Raw genomic sequence first — 15,532 nt, forward strand, 5'->3', positions numbered from 1 at the left:
GCTCCTTTTTTGGAGCCTAACGCAGCATTTTTTTGGACTCTCGATACCAGAGTTAATTTTATGGTGCGGCCAGAAAAAAGCCTGCGTAGCGTTAACAGCCCATCTACCGCCAAACTCCAAATCTAGGCCTAAGTGTCTTAAAATCACATGCTCTATCTGAATCATGCAAGTTTAATTTTGACTTTCCTATTCCTTCAAGAAGCTACGAACATAGCTTCGGAGCGTCTTCGGCTGCAGGCGGATTTTTTGTTAAAATCATATTTTAAGAAAATGCTTATTGAAATTATACAGCAAAAAACTAATTAAGGAGCACTGTAGAAATGGTAATAAGACGACACTGCACATGAAAAGAAATTCAAAGCATAATAATTTCCTTAATGTGAAAAAAAAAAATGGGCTGAATAGGAGTGTTCCATGGAAGTGACGTTTACCTTTCCAGTGAGCTCTATTAGTTTTCTGAGAGACATCTCACAATTTGCATGGATAGCCCCTTTTTGAGATAATTTGTGTGTGTGTTTGCTAAGTCTTTCACATCTGACTCAGCAAATTTTGATTATCAGGCCCTCAGTCAGTTTGGAGTGGGAGGTTTGTGAATAACCCCATCTTATTCTTTTCATTTTTAAAAAAAAAAAAACTAGATTAATGTTCCCTTTAATTAAAGGGATACTAAAGCAAAACTTTTTATTTCATGATTCAGATAGATCATGCAATTTTAAGGAACTTTCTATTTTACTCCGGTTATCAATTTTTTCGTATATTTATTTGAAAAAGCTGGAATGAAAGCTTAGGAGCCGCCCAATTTTTGGTTCAGTACCCTGGATAGCGCTTTCTGATTGGTGGTTACATATAATAATAGGAATAATTTAGAAAGTTGCTTAAAATTACATGCTGTGTCCAAATCATGAAATAAAAAATTGGGTTTAGTATCCCTTTAACTAATACATTTATGTAATGCCGCAATGATTCAACAGCATACATTATCTATTTACCATGTAAAAAAGTTTTTTTATTTTACCATGGAATAAAATTATATAATTACAGCACATTCTCTATCTTGTAAAACATGTGCTATCAATTTTTAGTGTTAGGTACAAACTACCAGATGTTCTAGAATATGCCAGCTGCTACTTGCAATTATCAAAAAATTTGAAATAATTTGGAAGTTTAAACTGATTTTGTATATTTTCTTAATGTATTGTATTTAAAATACCCATATAACTCTATAACTCTGTGCAACACAGAATGTTTTTAATGACCACATTTTAGCACTTTCTCTAATTAGCTCTAACCTTAATATTTATACTACTTGCCACCCCACTACTTCTAAACTTAGTATTTATACTACTCACCAGATCTGCTAGCTCTAATCTTACTATTTATCTTACTCACCCCCCTGCTAGCTCTAACCTCGCTATTTATCTTACTTCCTTTTTGCTAGCCCTAACCTTACTATTTATACTACTCACCAGATCGGCTAGCCCTAACCTTCCTATTTATACTACTCACCACAACCAATAGTTCTAAACTTACTATTTATACTACTCACCAGCTTGGCTAGCTCTAACCTTACTATTTATACTACTCACCAGATCTGCTAGCTCTAACCTTACTATTTATACTACTCACCAGATTGGCTAGCTCTAACCTTACTATTTATACTACTCACCAGATTGGCTAGGTGTAACCTTACTATTTATACTACTCACCAGATCGGCTAGCTCTAACCTTACTATTTATACTACTCACCAGATTGGCTAGCTCTAACCTTACTATTTATACTACTCACCAGATCGGCTAGCTCTAACCTTACTATTTATACTACTCACCAGATTGGCTAGGTCTAACCTTACTATTTATACTATTTACCAGATTGGCTAGCTCTAACCTTACTATTTATACTACTCACCACAACCAATAGTTCTAAACTTACTATTTATACTACTCACTACATCCTCTAGCTCTAACCCAACTTTTTATCTTACCAGCTCCGCTAGCTCTAATCTAGCTATTTAACTTACTCATCCCCTCTGCTAGCTCTAACTTTATTATGTATAGTACTCACCACATCCTCTAGCTCTAACCCAACTTTTAATCTTACCAGCAATGCTAGCTCTAACTTTACTATTTATACTACTCACCACATATGCTAGCTTTAACCCTGCTATTTATCTTACTCACCACCTCCTCTAACTTTCACCTCCCTATTTATCTTACCTCCTACTCTAGCTCTAACCTCACTATATATCTTACTCATCCCCTCCACTAGTTCCAACCTTACTATCTATACTACTCTCCACCTCTGTTAGCTCTAACCCTGCTTTTTATCTTGCCACCTCTGCTAGCTTTAACCTTTGTATTTATCTTACTCACCACCTCCACTAGCTCTCACCGCAATATTTATCTAACTCACCCCCTCCGCTAGCTCTTACCTCACTATTTATCTTGCTCATCCCCTCAGCTAGCTCTAACCTTACTGTTTATATTACTCTCCACCTCTGCTAGTTCTAACCTTACTATTCATCTTACTCACCCCTATGCTAGTCCTTACATAACTGTTTATATTACTGACCAGCTCCACTAGCTTTACCTTTGCTTTTTATCTTACTCACCCCCTATGCTAGATCTTACTTTGCTATATATTTTACTTACCACCCCCTTATCTAACTAAGCTTTTTCACTAGCTCTAACCTCACTATTTATCTTTCTCACCTCAGTAGCGTATGCTCACTAAACCTCTTAAAAACAACATAAAGATAAAGTAACTCTATGAGCCTTCTCGGTTGTTAAAAATTAAGGTTTAAATAGAGCATCTGTGATGCAGAAGGACAAAATACATTTTCAATCAATCAAATTTTAATTATTTTTTTTTGCATTATTATTTTTTGCTAAACTGCATTATTAAGAGTTGCTTTTATACGACCCAATATGTTAAGGAAAAAGCAAGCTCATTCCAGGGGTTATGTGAAGTCTGTGCCAAGTTTAGGAAGTACAGGTAGAGTCCTAGCAGCCTGGGTAGAATTGGGCATTCTGAAATTGACCTTTAGTGGCACTAAATACATTCAAACCAGACACAAAGAAGGGAAGTAAGGAAAGCAATACTGAGCATCATCTTGGAAATGATCTAGAAAAACTTCCTTGACCCTCTTATCATTGTATTTCATTTAGGCAGTTTATAAAAAGGATCTCATCAAATTAAAACTATAACTCTCCAGTTGCTGAAATGACAATACCTTGTCAAACCAATTGCAGAGCCAGTTTGGCCTTTTATACTTCCAAGGTTGATATAATAAAACTGACCCAAATTAAACTAACTTTATTTTAAGAAATTCTCAGGGTTATGTTAAAATCAAATAGTTGATTGTTTGCCCAAAATATATAATTTATTAGATAATTCACAAGTAAAGGTAGCCCTCAGTTTACGCCGGGGTTAGGTTCCAGAAGGAATGGTTGTAAATCGAAACCATTGTAAATTGAAACCCAGTTTATAATGTAAGTCAATGGGAAGTAAGGGAGATAGGTTCCAGGCCCCTCTCAAAATTGTCATAAGTAACACCTAATAGATTATTTTTAAAGCTTTGAAATTAAGACTTTAAATGCTAAACAGCATTATAAACCTAATAAAATAATCACACAACACAGAAAATATAATTAAACTAAGTTAAATGAACAAAAACATTTGCTAAACAGCATTATAACCCTAATAAAATAATCAAACAACACAGACTTCACTTGAACTTTTCTGCAAACAATTCTTTCTATGCATTCCAATCTGGACTGATTTATAGACAGGAAGATCTTGTTCCTTTGAAATCTGCTCGATAGCTCAGGTCTGGTTAAACTGATTAATTTCAGCTTGCTTGGCTTTTCTGCAACACAAGCGGACAGCTCCATCTACTGGCTATTTTAATAAATGCACTGCTTATCAATGCTTTTCAATAGCAGTCACATGACTGGAAAAAAAGGTTGTTATTCTGAAACGGTGTAAATTGAACCATTGTAAAACGAGGGCTACCTGTAGTTACTTAGGGGTATATTTATAAATGTGCGAGTGGACATGATACGAAGTAGCGTATCATGTCCGCTGTACATCGCTGCACATCGATAAATGCCGACAGCATACACTGTCTGCATTTATCATTGCACCAGCAGTTCTTGTGAACTGCTGGAGCAATGCCGCCTCCTGCAGATTTGCGGCCGCTAGCAGGGGGTGTCAATAAACCTGATTGTATTCGATCGGGTTGATTTCTGTCCACCATCTCAAAGCAGACAAACAAGTTATGGAGCAGCGGTGTTTAGAACGCTGCTTCATAACTTCTGTTTCCGGCGAGCCAGCTCCATACGGAGCTTGATAAATATGCCCCATAGTGTCTGATGATCAAAACCTCGCCGGCATGAAGAGAAATCACACAAAAATCTTTAGGGGCTTATTTTGAGCATAAAATGGAAATGTAGGTGTCTATCCTTCATATCCAAAATTTGCATTTCTAAAATTATTTGGGGGACCTTGCAGCACTGGCGAGACTTTTTAGATCATCTTGCCACTGCAAAGAGCTTTAGATCACAGGTCAAAAGAAACATAGACCATTGATGGTCTTAATGTGAAAAACACTTTCAACCTCAGCTCTATTAAAGGGATGTGAAACACAATTTTTTTCTTTCGTGATCCAGATAGAGCTTGCAATTTTAAGCAACTTTTTAAGTTACTCCTATTATTATTATTTTTTCTTGGTATCTTTTTGTAAAAAGCAGGAATGTAAGCTAAGGAGCCAGCCCATTCTTGGTTCAGCACCCTGGGTAGCGCTTGCTGATTGATAGCTACATTTAGCCACCAATCAGCAAGCACTACCCAGGTGCTGAACCAAAAATGGAATGGATCCTAAGCTTTAATTCCTGCTTTTTTTTAAAAAAAAGATACCAAGAAAACAAAGAAAAATTGATAATAGGAGTAAATTAGAAAGTTGCTTAAATTGCATGCTCTGACCAAATCATGAAATAAAATATTGGGTTTCATATCCCTTAAAGTCTCTAATGATACTTGAAAATATTTTATCATATCACATATTTCCCCTCCCTCTTCAAAGCTAAACATATTTAGGTCATTAAGTATTACTTTTTAGACTTAGGGCTAGATTTATTAAGCCCCTACGGCAGCAAGTTCTCTCAAGAACTCGCTCGCCGGGATTTATCAAGCAGCGGTCACCAGACAATTGCTTCCCTAACATCTACGCCACCTCTTTTGTAGCGAAATTCAGCTCCTGCCCGCGCGTGATTGGCTGTGCGCGGGCAGAGGGCGAGATTGCACGCAAGCGCAAAATTGCGCTCATGTGCAATGTTAATTACCTGTGGGTAATTTCGCCCCACCATAGGCGAGCTGAGGCATACAGGGGCGCGTATACGCGTCCCTGTACGCCTCAGCGTTGATAAATCTAGACCTATGAGCCATTTATTAACTCTTCTTTAAAACTATTTCAGCTGATACTATTTTCACTTTGGGCCTCATGGATGAAGCTGTGAGTGTGGCTTTGTAGTGAATGGGCAACAGACACTGTACGTCTGCTGTTCATATGCGTTATTGCACAAGCCCTTGTTTGTACAGCACCATTCAGTGCTTGCACGTGACCAATTACATTCAAGCACGGCTTGTCAATCACCCGGAACAAATGTGTTTGGAAAGATTTATCTCTGCCAACTCAAAGGTGACAGAGAGGGTTGGAAGCTGAGGTTAGATGGCCACTGCTTCTTACATTGAAAGGGTTCCATAGCAGCATTTACTACTTAATACATGGAGCCTTTTTTTAAAACTTTAATTCGTTTTGATTACAGTGGGTAAAAAGTGTTAAAAGCTTGTTCTCAAGTTGTTCTGCTTATTTATGGCAGAGATGATCTTTGTAGCTCTTGAGCTATATTTGGTCATTGTATTAAAATCTCTATTTAACAGGCTTATAGAGCATATGTTCATAAGTAAATATGAAGCAATACTATACAATTTATTTATTTTTGTCTATTTCAGAAATATCATATGAATTATTACTTTAACTGTTTTACTAATTTGAGAAAGTGTTTAATATAAATTAGCTTAGGAGGTATAGTAATAATGAACTTCTGGAGATTAAAGATGTTTAGCTATATTATCTAATAATTTCTTATTGTTATATACATTTCTAACTTCCCCCATTGAAACAATTTAAACTAATTTAAACTAGTATTTAGAAAAACACAAACACTGTTTTTGAGAAGTTAAACAAGAATGAATTAATCTGCATGCAACACATTTCTATATTTTGACATATTGTTATATTTTTGTTGTTAAAATAAAGTGTTTTGGGAAAACCATTTACCATGACCAGAATGAAGACACAACAAAAAGCAACAAACTGTCATGCATGTATTGTACGAACATGTTAAAATAATGAGGTTATCGTGACTTGCAATAGCATCACACATAAACAGAAAAGCACATCTACACCATGCAAGGAGACATGCATAGACAATACTAAAGCACCAAAGGAAAGAACACATTGGTTAAAGAAATTCTCTAAGCATACTAACCTGCTGGTTCTAATGAATTTTCTACTTTGTCGTTAACATCGAAAACACGGTCATGAACACCTATAGTTTTCATACAGCTGTCTATAATAAAAATAGAGATAGCCAAATATGTTAGTGAGATCTCTTAAACTCCATGAAGTTCTTAGTTTGTAACTAATCTTCTTTTTTGTTGGTCATTTTTTTAAATTTTGTTTTGATCTACAGGGCAACTTTCTAACAGCCCAATTGTATTTCCCTTACTAGTTATGTAAAACATTCGAGAAACAACAAGTTAGCAACTGTAGGTTCTTATCAAAGCTCAATGAGGAATGATTAGAAATTATGATGCAAGCTAAACCACAAATGTTGATAACAGGAACCACACAAGGCTTAACAGTAAAAGTTTTAATGCATTTTATTTTCATAAAGCACAGTTAAGCATGCACTTTAAAGCCACCCTTTAATAGTTAAGAAAGTGGACTTACTTGCTGGTCGTACAAAAACTTTGAGTCTTAAGCAGGACCTTCTTCCGTTATCTGGAATTGCGGAGGCTGAAATAGAAAACAGTTGATAAATGTTTATTAGGAATTTGAATTTTCACTGAAACCAAAAGAAAGGAAATGTTCACTCTGTGTTCTCTTGGCTTTATTAAAACCTACAATGGCATAAATAAAATCACATATCTTAACAGAAACAGTACCAATTATTTTTTATCAACATTTCCTATACAAGATAGAAATTAGTTTATGATGTAAGCAATATTTTTTTTACTGAATAAGCAAAGTATTTCAATATAAAAAGTTTCAAATTTAAACTTAAAGGGATACTGAACCCATTTTTTCATGATTCAGATAGAGCATGCAATTTTAAGCACATTTCTAATTTATTCCTATTATAAATTTTTCTTTGTTCTCTTGGTAACTTTATTTGAAAAAGCAGGAATGTAAAGCTCACAAGCCGGCCTATTTTTAGTTCAGCACCTGGGTAGAGCTTGCTGGTTGGTGGCTACATTTAGTCACCAATCAGAAAGCACTACCCAGGTGCTGAACCAGAGATTGGCTGGCTCCTAAGCTTACATTCCTGCTTTTTGAAATAAAGATAGCAAGAGAATGAAAGAAAAATTGATAATAGGAGTAAATTAGAAAGTTGCTTAAAAATGCATGCTCTATCTGAATCATGGGTTCAGTATCCTTTTAAACTCAATCATTTTATATAGAAACACAGAAACATAGATTTTGACTGCAGATAAGAGCCATAGGCCCAGCAAGTCTGCCCAATATTTCCTAAAAGTATAAACTTATCTAGTTCGTAGGATAGCCTTATACTTTTCACAGGTATTATAAAGTCCCCCAGGGTGTTTGTCATTACCCCCTCTTGTGGAAGTTTATTCCATGAATCATTCACCCTTTATTTAAAGAAGTGCTTCCTCAAATTACTCCTGCATACACTACCCTTCAGCATAATAAAAAAAAAGCATGAATAAGGTAATGCACTCATTTTACCAGTTTCAATTCCATGCTGTGAACTGGGGAAAATGAAGAGGTGAGAAAGATGCCACCAGTGGCAGTTCTAAAGAAATGCACTGAGGTGAGAAGAAAGCTGAAATTGATCCACATTTCCTCCGTCACCTAGTTACTCCACAACATAGCTCCACCCACAGAATACCAAAAAGTCCACCTTCACCTGATCTTCACTTCTCTGACTCAATTCCCAGCTTCCTGGCACTTGCATGAAGCTTGAAGTGTACATGTTTGCTGCTCAAATTGATACTTCTGGAACCATCACTGTCTCCAGCCAGAAATTTAAACACTATAAAACACTTTAATAAACACGTTTTTTTTTTTTTTTGTTTTTTTTTTTTTGGGGGGGGGGGTTGCCTGTCTTTGAATAGTGTAAAAGGATTCTATAATCTGATCTTTGCTTCTATAAAGTAGGGGCCATATTTACATATTTTACCTTAACACACGTGTTAAGCATTAATTCTGTATTGCTGTGCATCAAGGTTTAAAAATGCTGAATATTCAGTGCAGATATACATTAAGTGGATTTTTTTTACTCTCACAATGTGAGCAATGTAATAATCAACATAGTTCCATTCATACTAGTCAAATTCTAAATTACCCGTTGCAAGATTTAAATGCTGATTGCTTTTCAATACCATTTTCTCCTTTTTCTCAAAAGTCAGATTTTATTTTAATGAGATGTGCAAGTGGGGGACATTAAAAATTTAGTTTTCTATTATGTTAGCCAGAGGCAATATATCTCAGATCGCACAAGTGAAAAAAAAAATTATTTGTTTTTTACCAAGCTAAACTAAGTTCATCATCATGTTTTACCATAGAACACAAAACACTTGTATTATGTAAAAGTAGCTGAGTTAAGGTATTCTTATACACATTATGTTACAGAGTACCATAAAAGAGAAAATATCTGCCTAAAAAATAATTACTCAGTTATGTGAAATGTGCAATGAGCGATGAGTGAGGAATACGGCCTGGGCTATGAAACTCAAATATATCTTAAGAATGACTTATAAATATATGCAAAGCAAAAGGTCATTTTCTTATCTGTAGTATTTCTGAGTGAAGACATTTTCTCTGATATTTAAAGTGACAGCACATCATAGACACACAAACACAAAACCACAGCACTATGAATATATATACATATAGAAACACACATAAATGTATAAATACATTCCACTAGTCCCAAATAAGTCAGACTTTGCAGTGGAAAAGTAAAACAATTTAATTTTTTTTTATATTTAACATTAAGTGGATTAGTAAATTATAGTGATATTTTTAAACCCTGAAAAATGAATCATGCCACTATTTCATTCTTTATAAAGGTTAATAGGGACTGAGTTGTGTGTATAATGTTCAAATGTATTTTGAACATTAAAGGGACATGAAACCCACATTTTTTCTTTCATGATTTAGAAAGAGAATGCAGTTTTAAACATCTTTCTAATTTACTTATATTATTTAATTTGTTTTATTCTCTTGATATTCTTTGCTGAAAAGCATATCTAGATATGCTCAGTAGCTGCTGATTGGTTGCTGCACATAGAAGCCTTGTGTGATTGGTTCACCATGTGCAATGCTTTTTCTTCAACTAAGGATATCTAAAAAAATAGGCAAAATAAATAATAGAAGTAAATTGTAATGTTGTTGAACTCTATCTGAATCATGAAAGAAAGATTTTGGGTTTAATGGCCCTTTAAGGCGTCTGATAAAATTATCAAAAGATGGTTAGTTGTCAAGGATATAGTATATGTACTAAGAAACTTGAAATTAAAAGATTATGAGCAAGCACCATCAAAATGAATCCTACTGTGCAGCTGTTAGTTTACGTTTGCTGGACTGTTGAAAGTTACATCTGTTTTTTAGGTAATTGACTCTATGGGGCATATTTATCAAGCTCTGTATGTCTAAAGACCGCTGCTCCATAACCTGTCCGTCTGTTCTGAGGCAGTGGACAGAAATCGACAGAAATCAACCTGATCGAATACGATCGGGTTGATTGACACCCCCTGCCTGGATTCATCTTGAATATGAGGCAATGTATGAGCCTATAAATCATTTACTGCTATAGTAAGGAAAGTAACTTACTATAATTCATAGACATAAGACATAAAGGGGCAACAACACAATGCTAGAGCCATTTATTATTGCACTATTGGTTGAAAAAACACAAATGGGTTAAACTATTAGGGCCCCATTTATTAAGCTGTGAATGCAGCTTTGGAGCTATTCACCACCACAGAAGTAGTGGATTTAAATCACTTCAGACACATTCATATACAGTGATTGACAAGCTGCTTTCTCTCAACTGGCTGCACAAGAGAAGGGGAAGGGCTGCAAAGGCCTTTGCTTCTTTAATAATACATGCAGGCAGCAGATGCTGCTTCTCTGCAGCCTTCTTGTCCAGAATATGGACAAGTTCCCTAGGTGGGAACCTTGCCTGTCCATTGTAAATGTAGCCCATAAATAAAATCAGTCACACATCAGCAATGTACTTCAGCTCAAGAGCAAAATACATCTGGTGACTGGATACATATGACTGCTTCAATGGCCTACCTTTGCAAACTGCCCCCTTATTCAAGTTCTTTTGACAGACATTTGACAGGCTCACCTGAACTCCTCATGCGTGAGCACAGTGTTATCTATATGACACACATGAACTAACACCCTCTAGTGGTGAAAACTGTCAAAATGCCCTGAGAGAAGATGCGGCCTTCAAGGGCTTAGAAATTAGCATATGAACCACCTAGGTTTAGCTTTCAACTAAGAATACCAAGAGAACAAAGCCAAATTGGTGATAAAAGTAAATTGGAAAATTATTTAAAATTACATTCTCTATCTGAATCATGAAAGTTTATTTTGGACTAGATTGTCCCTTTAAGTGTATAATTTTTCATTTTACATCATTTTATTTTGGAATTGCATTATTTTGCTTATTTTGTAGTGATTGATGACATAATTTATTTTCATTTTCAAACTATAAGAAAAAAATGCATTTCTCTGGCTTTTTGCAGGGCTTTATCCTCATGTTTTAACTTCCACAATAATAAGAATTTGACCTTTTTAAGTTCTTTAGTCTATTACACCTTTGTGTTTATTATGCAGATCAAGAGGAAGGCAAACATGCCTTGTATGGCAGCCAATGTACGCAGAGCTAAATATTCCATCCGTCGTTAAATATGAATGAATGTTAACAAAACGATCAAGAAAAGATTGTTGTAATTATTATTTGTTCCAGAACAAAGGATACTGTTGATATTGATAAATAATCTTATCATAAATTATTTTTGATGTAGGAATTAAGTATTTATATTGGAACATGAATACTTAAAGTAATGCAAATGTATTGTATTCTTACTTTAAATAATCAAAAATTAACATAACAACAGAAAATTCAACAGATATAAAACACTACAGATTTTTTATGTTAAACATGTCAAATTAAGTGTTTGAGTTGTTGAAGGGACATAAAATGCAAATTGTTTCTGTTCCATCTAAAAAAGATTTATTTATTTTTTAAATGCTTCACCTCAATTTTTTGTAAAAGTATGTATGTAACTTTTTCTGTGTTTCTGTGGGAGTTTTTTGTGCCAACCAATGAGCTGTAAAATCCATGGACTCCATCATGCACTTTTTATTAGCATTGCAGAATTACAAAATGCATAATAAAAAGACAAGGCAATAAAACTTACTTTGTAGATTTTTTCTGACAAATTAATTTTTCCCCATTTTCCAGTCCTTGTGTCATCTAACAACTATCATCAGCCAATTATAGACTAAATTATGTATGCACTGTGAACTTGTGCACATGCTCAATATGAGCTGATGCCTCAGAATGTGTGCAAATGAAAAACTGTGCAAAATTTGATAATGTAAGTAAATTGAAAAGTCCTCTTAAGACTGCATGCTATTTCTAAATTATGAAAGTTTAATTTTCATTTTATTATCAATGGCTTTCAACTGTAATTTGTTAACACATTTAACTGCTGCTCTTTTATAAACACAATAGAACATTTCTGCTATAGACCTGTAACTCTGCTTTTGGGTTTATGAGCTTCACATCAAGGGGCATATTTATCAAGCTCCGAAAGGAGCTTGATGCCCCGTGTTTCTGGCGAGCCTGCAGGCTTGCCAGAAACAGCAGTTATGAACCAGTGGTCACAAACTCCATAACCTGTCCGCCTGCTCTGAGCAGGCGGACAGACATCACCGGAAATCAAGCCGATCGAGTACGATCGGGTTGATTGACACCCCCCTGCTGGTGGCCTTTTGGCTGCGAGTCTGCAGGGGGCGGCGTTGCACCAGCAGCTCTTGTGAGCTGCTGATGCAATGCTGAATACGGAGAGCGTATTGCTCGCCATATTCAGCGAGGTCTGTCGGACCTGATCCGCACTGTCGGATCAGGTCCGACAGATCTTGATAAATTGGGGCCCAAGTCTGATTTTCTGCTGTATCTGCTAGTAACTAGGGGTTAGGTCATATTATACTTTGAAACATGGTGAAATCATCTATACAACTATGGACATCCTGCTTCAGAATTTTAATAAATTAATTGTATACTAAAGACATCAGCGTAATTGATGGACAAATATATGGTAATATTATATAATGCCATTTTTTAGTGTTATATTTTAAAAAAAATAAACTTTCTCTCTGTCTCCCTTTTTCTGTCTGTCTGTCTCTCTCTCTCTTTAAATGAGAATTTAGGTTAGTGTTTTCAGAAAGGTGTATATAAATGAGCTGGCTCTCTCTGAGACTAGTTTTAAAGATTAATCTCCAAGGGTCCATGATACTCCTTGTTAGGTTTTATTTTAATTGGACCTCTTTATAATATCATGGATTTTTTCTTAAGGTTTTGGTTAATCCACCATGTTTTTATTATTTAGGTAGTAACAAAATTATTTTCCGAGAATGTAAACATTAATAGGGATTGTATAACCTTCAGAAAGTATTGACAGCTCAAAAGGATTATCATAATTTAGGCCTCAGCACATTACCCTATTATTATCTAAAATGCTCACTATTCACTTTGAAACATGATTTATATATCCACACCTATTCCAGAAAAACATTACATACACAATTCTACAGAGGTGTAGACTGAGCAGATAAATGGTTTGTTCTAATAACCTTTTTGCACCACATTTGAAGACTTAAAATACATTTTATATTGGCAATGGCTAGCAAGTGAAGCCTATAGAGTATGTGAAGTCACCATCAGTTGTTTTTTTATATCTATTTAAATGGTTTTTAACTATAGTTCTTCAATTACCTATCCGGAGGCAAGAATAAACAGTGACCTGATATAAAGGTCATCCATATTTCTAAGTCCTATCATTTATTTCTCACTCTTTAGATATCTGCATTTATTGTTAAAAAAAAGTCTAGTAGTTTTATGACTCTTAAGCAATGTGTTATTTTTGAAAATGTATAAGCTATATCAGATAAATATATGTCTGTGATCTCTACATGTATGCACTATAATGGGTCACTTCAAGAATAATGTATATACAGAATAGCTAAAAATTAGCATAATAGCCAGAATTCCATTGAGTGCCTTTGTTTAATTTAAATCATATTCTACTACTATCCTAAAAGGGGTATTTAAGCAAAACAGTGGTATAAGCTTTAGTGAAATTGATGTTAGCTAAATTGAATGCTTGTTCAAAATATGGCATTGTGCATCACATGTCATTTCAGATTTAGGATTTATGATATTCACATAAAATGATTTAATTTTTGAGGATTGAGCAGTAATGCCAGTTTCTAGTAATGTGCGATCCTAATTACAAAATGTTACAAACGTTTTAAAGCTTCTAGAATACATGCTGATTATAAATACAGGTTTTTGAAGGTCCTTATTGTAAAATGTTACTGCTTTTCTGTTGTGAATCTACAGTTTCATGATTTTATCTCAAATGTACAATTCCCTAAACTCTTCTGGTAACAAAAAGAATAGAACACCAATATTAGAGATCCAAATATCTTCCAATCATGTAAATAAAATTAATTTCTACTTTATTTGATGGTCAATCCGTTTTAATGAAAAATCCTCAACCACTAATTTGTAACAACATACAATTTATTATTTTTTGGTCCCTATTAATGCTATTTTCCTTTTATATATATATATATATATATATATATATATATATATATATATATATATATATATATACACCAAAAAGACAGACTGTACTCACTTCTCACTTGATTTGCAAAGAAAAAGTAAAACAAATTTTAATCCATAATATTGGACCAGTATGATTCTGGGTTAAAAGTTGTTTTAATTTACCAAAAAAAAAATTATACCCTCCACTTTGTTTTCTATATAGATATATATGTATAAATTTTTATATATATATATATATATATATATATATATATATATATATATATATACAGGGAGTGCAGAATTATTAGGCAAATGAGTATTTTGACCACATCATCCTCTTTATGCATGTTGTCTTACTCCAAGCTGTATAGGCTCGAAAGCCTACTACCAATTAAGCATATTAGGTGATGTGCATCTCTGTAATGAGAAGGGGTGTGGTCTAATGACATCAATACCCTATATCAGGTGTGCATAATTATTAGGCAACTTCCTTTCCTTTGGCAAAATGGGTCAAAAGAAGGACTTGACAGGCTCAGAAAAGTCAAAAATAGTGAGATATCTTGCAGAGGGATGCAGCACTCTTAAAATTGCAAAGCTTCTGAAGCGTGATCATCGAACAATCAAGCGTTTCATTCAAAATAGTCAACAGGGTCGCAAGAAGCGTGTGGAAAAACCAAGGCGCAAAATAACTGCCCATGAACTGAGAAAAGTCAAGCGTGCAGCTGTCAAGATGCCACTTGCCACCAGTTTGGCCATATTTCAGAGCTGCAACATCACTGGAGTGCCCAAAAGCACAAGGTGTGCAATACTCAGAGACATGGCCAAGGTAAGAAAGGCTGAAAGACGACCACCACTGAACAAGACACACAAGCTGAAACGTCAAGACTGGGCCAAGAAATATCTCAAGACTGATTTTTCTAAGGTTTTATGGACTGATGAAATGAGAGTGAGTCTTGATGGGCCAGATGGATGGGCCCGTGGCTGGATTGGTAAAGGGCAGAGAGCTCCAGTCCGACTCAGACGCCAGCAAGGTGGAGGTGGAGTACTGGTTTGGGCTGGTATCATCAAAAATGAGCTTGTGGGGCCTTTTCGGGTTGAGGATGGAGTCAAGCTCAACTCCGAGTCCTACTGCCAGTTTCTGGAAGACACCTTCTTCAAGCAGTGGTAAGGAAGAAGTCTGCATCCTTCAAAAAAACATGATTTTCATGCAGGACAATGCTCCATCACACGCGTCCAAGTACTCCACAGCGTGGCTGGCAAGAAAGGGTATAAAAGAAGAAAATCTAATGACATGGCCTCCTTGTTCACCTGATCTGAACCACATTGAGAACCTGTGGTCCATCATCAAATGTGAGATTTACAAGGA

General features: G+C 35.1%; 1 protein-coding gene across 2 annotated transcripts in view; it reads right to left on the reverse strand.

Moving 5' to 3' along the window:
* The window catches only part of EFNA5 (ephrin A5), a 580,433-nt gene that overhangs the window by 25,612 nt on the left and 539,289 nt on the right, over positions 1–15,532 (reverse strand). The window contains exons 3-4 of one of the 2 annotated variants that reach the window (XM_053701526.1): positions 7,014–7,079; positions 6,550–6,630 (exon numbers count right to left, since the gene is read on the reverse strand). In XM_053701526.1, coding sequence (XP_053557501.1) covers positions 6,550–6,630; positions 7,014–7,079 — 147 coding nt within the window. The remainder of the gene's footprint in view (positions 1–6,549; positions 6,631–7,013; positions 7,080–15,532) is intronic. The other variant, XM_053701527.1, reaches the window with a different exon arrangement.

Source organism: Bombina bombina, chromosome 2 (genome assembly GCF_027579735.1).
Source record: "Bombina bombina isolate aBomBom1 chromosome 2, aBomBom1.pri, whole genome shotgun sequence".
In the NCBI taxonomy this organism is placed as follows: Eukaryota; Metazoa; Chordata; class Amphibia; order Anura; family Bombinatoridae; genus Bombina; species Bombina bombina.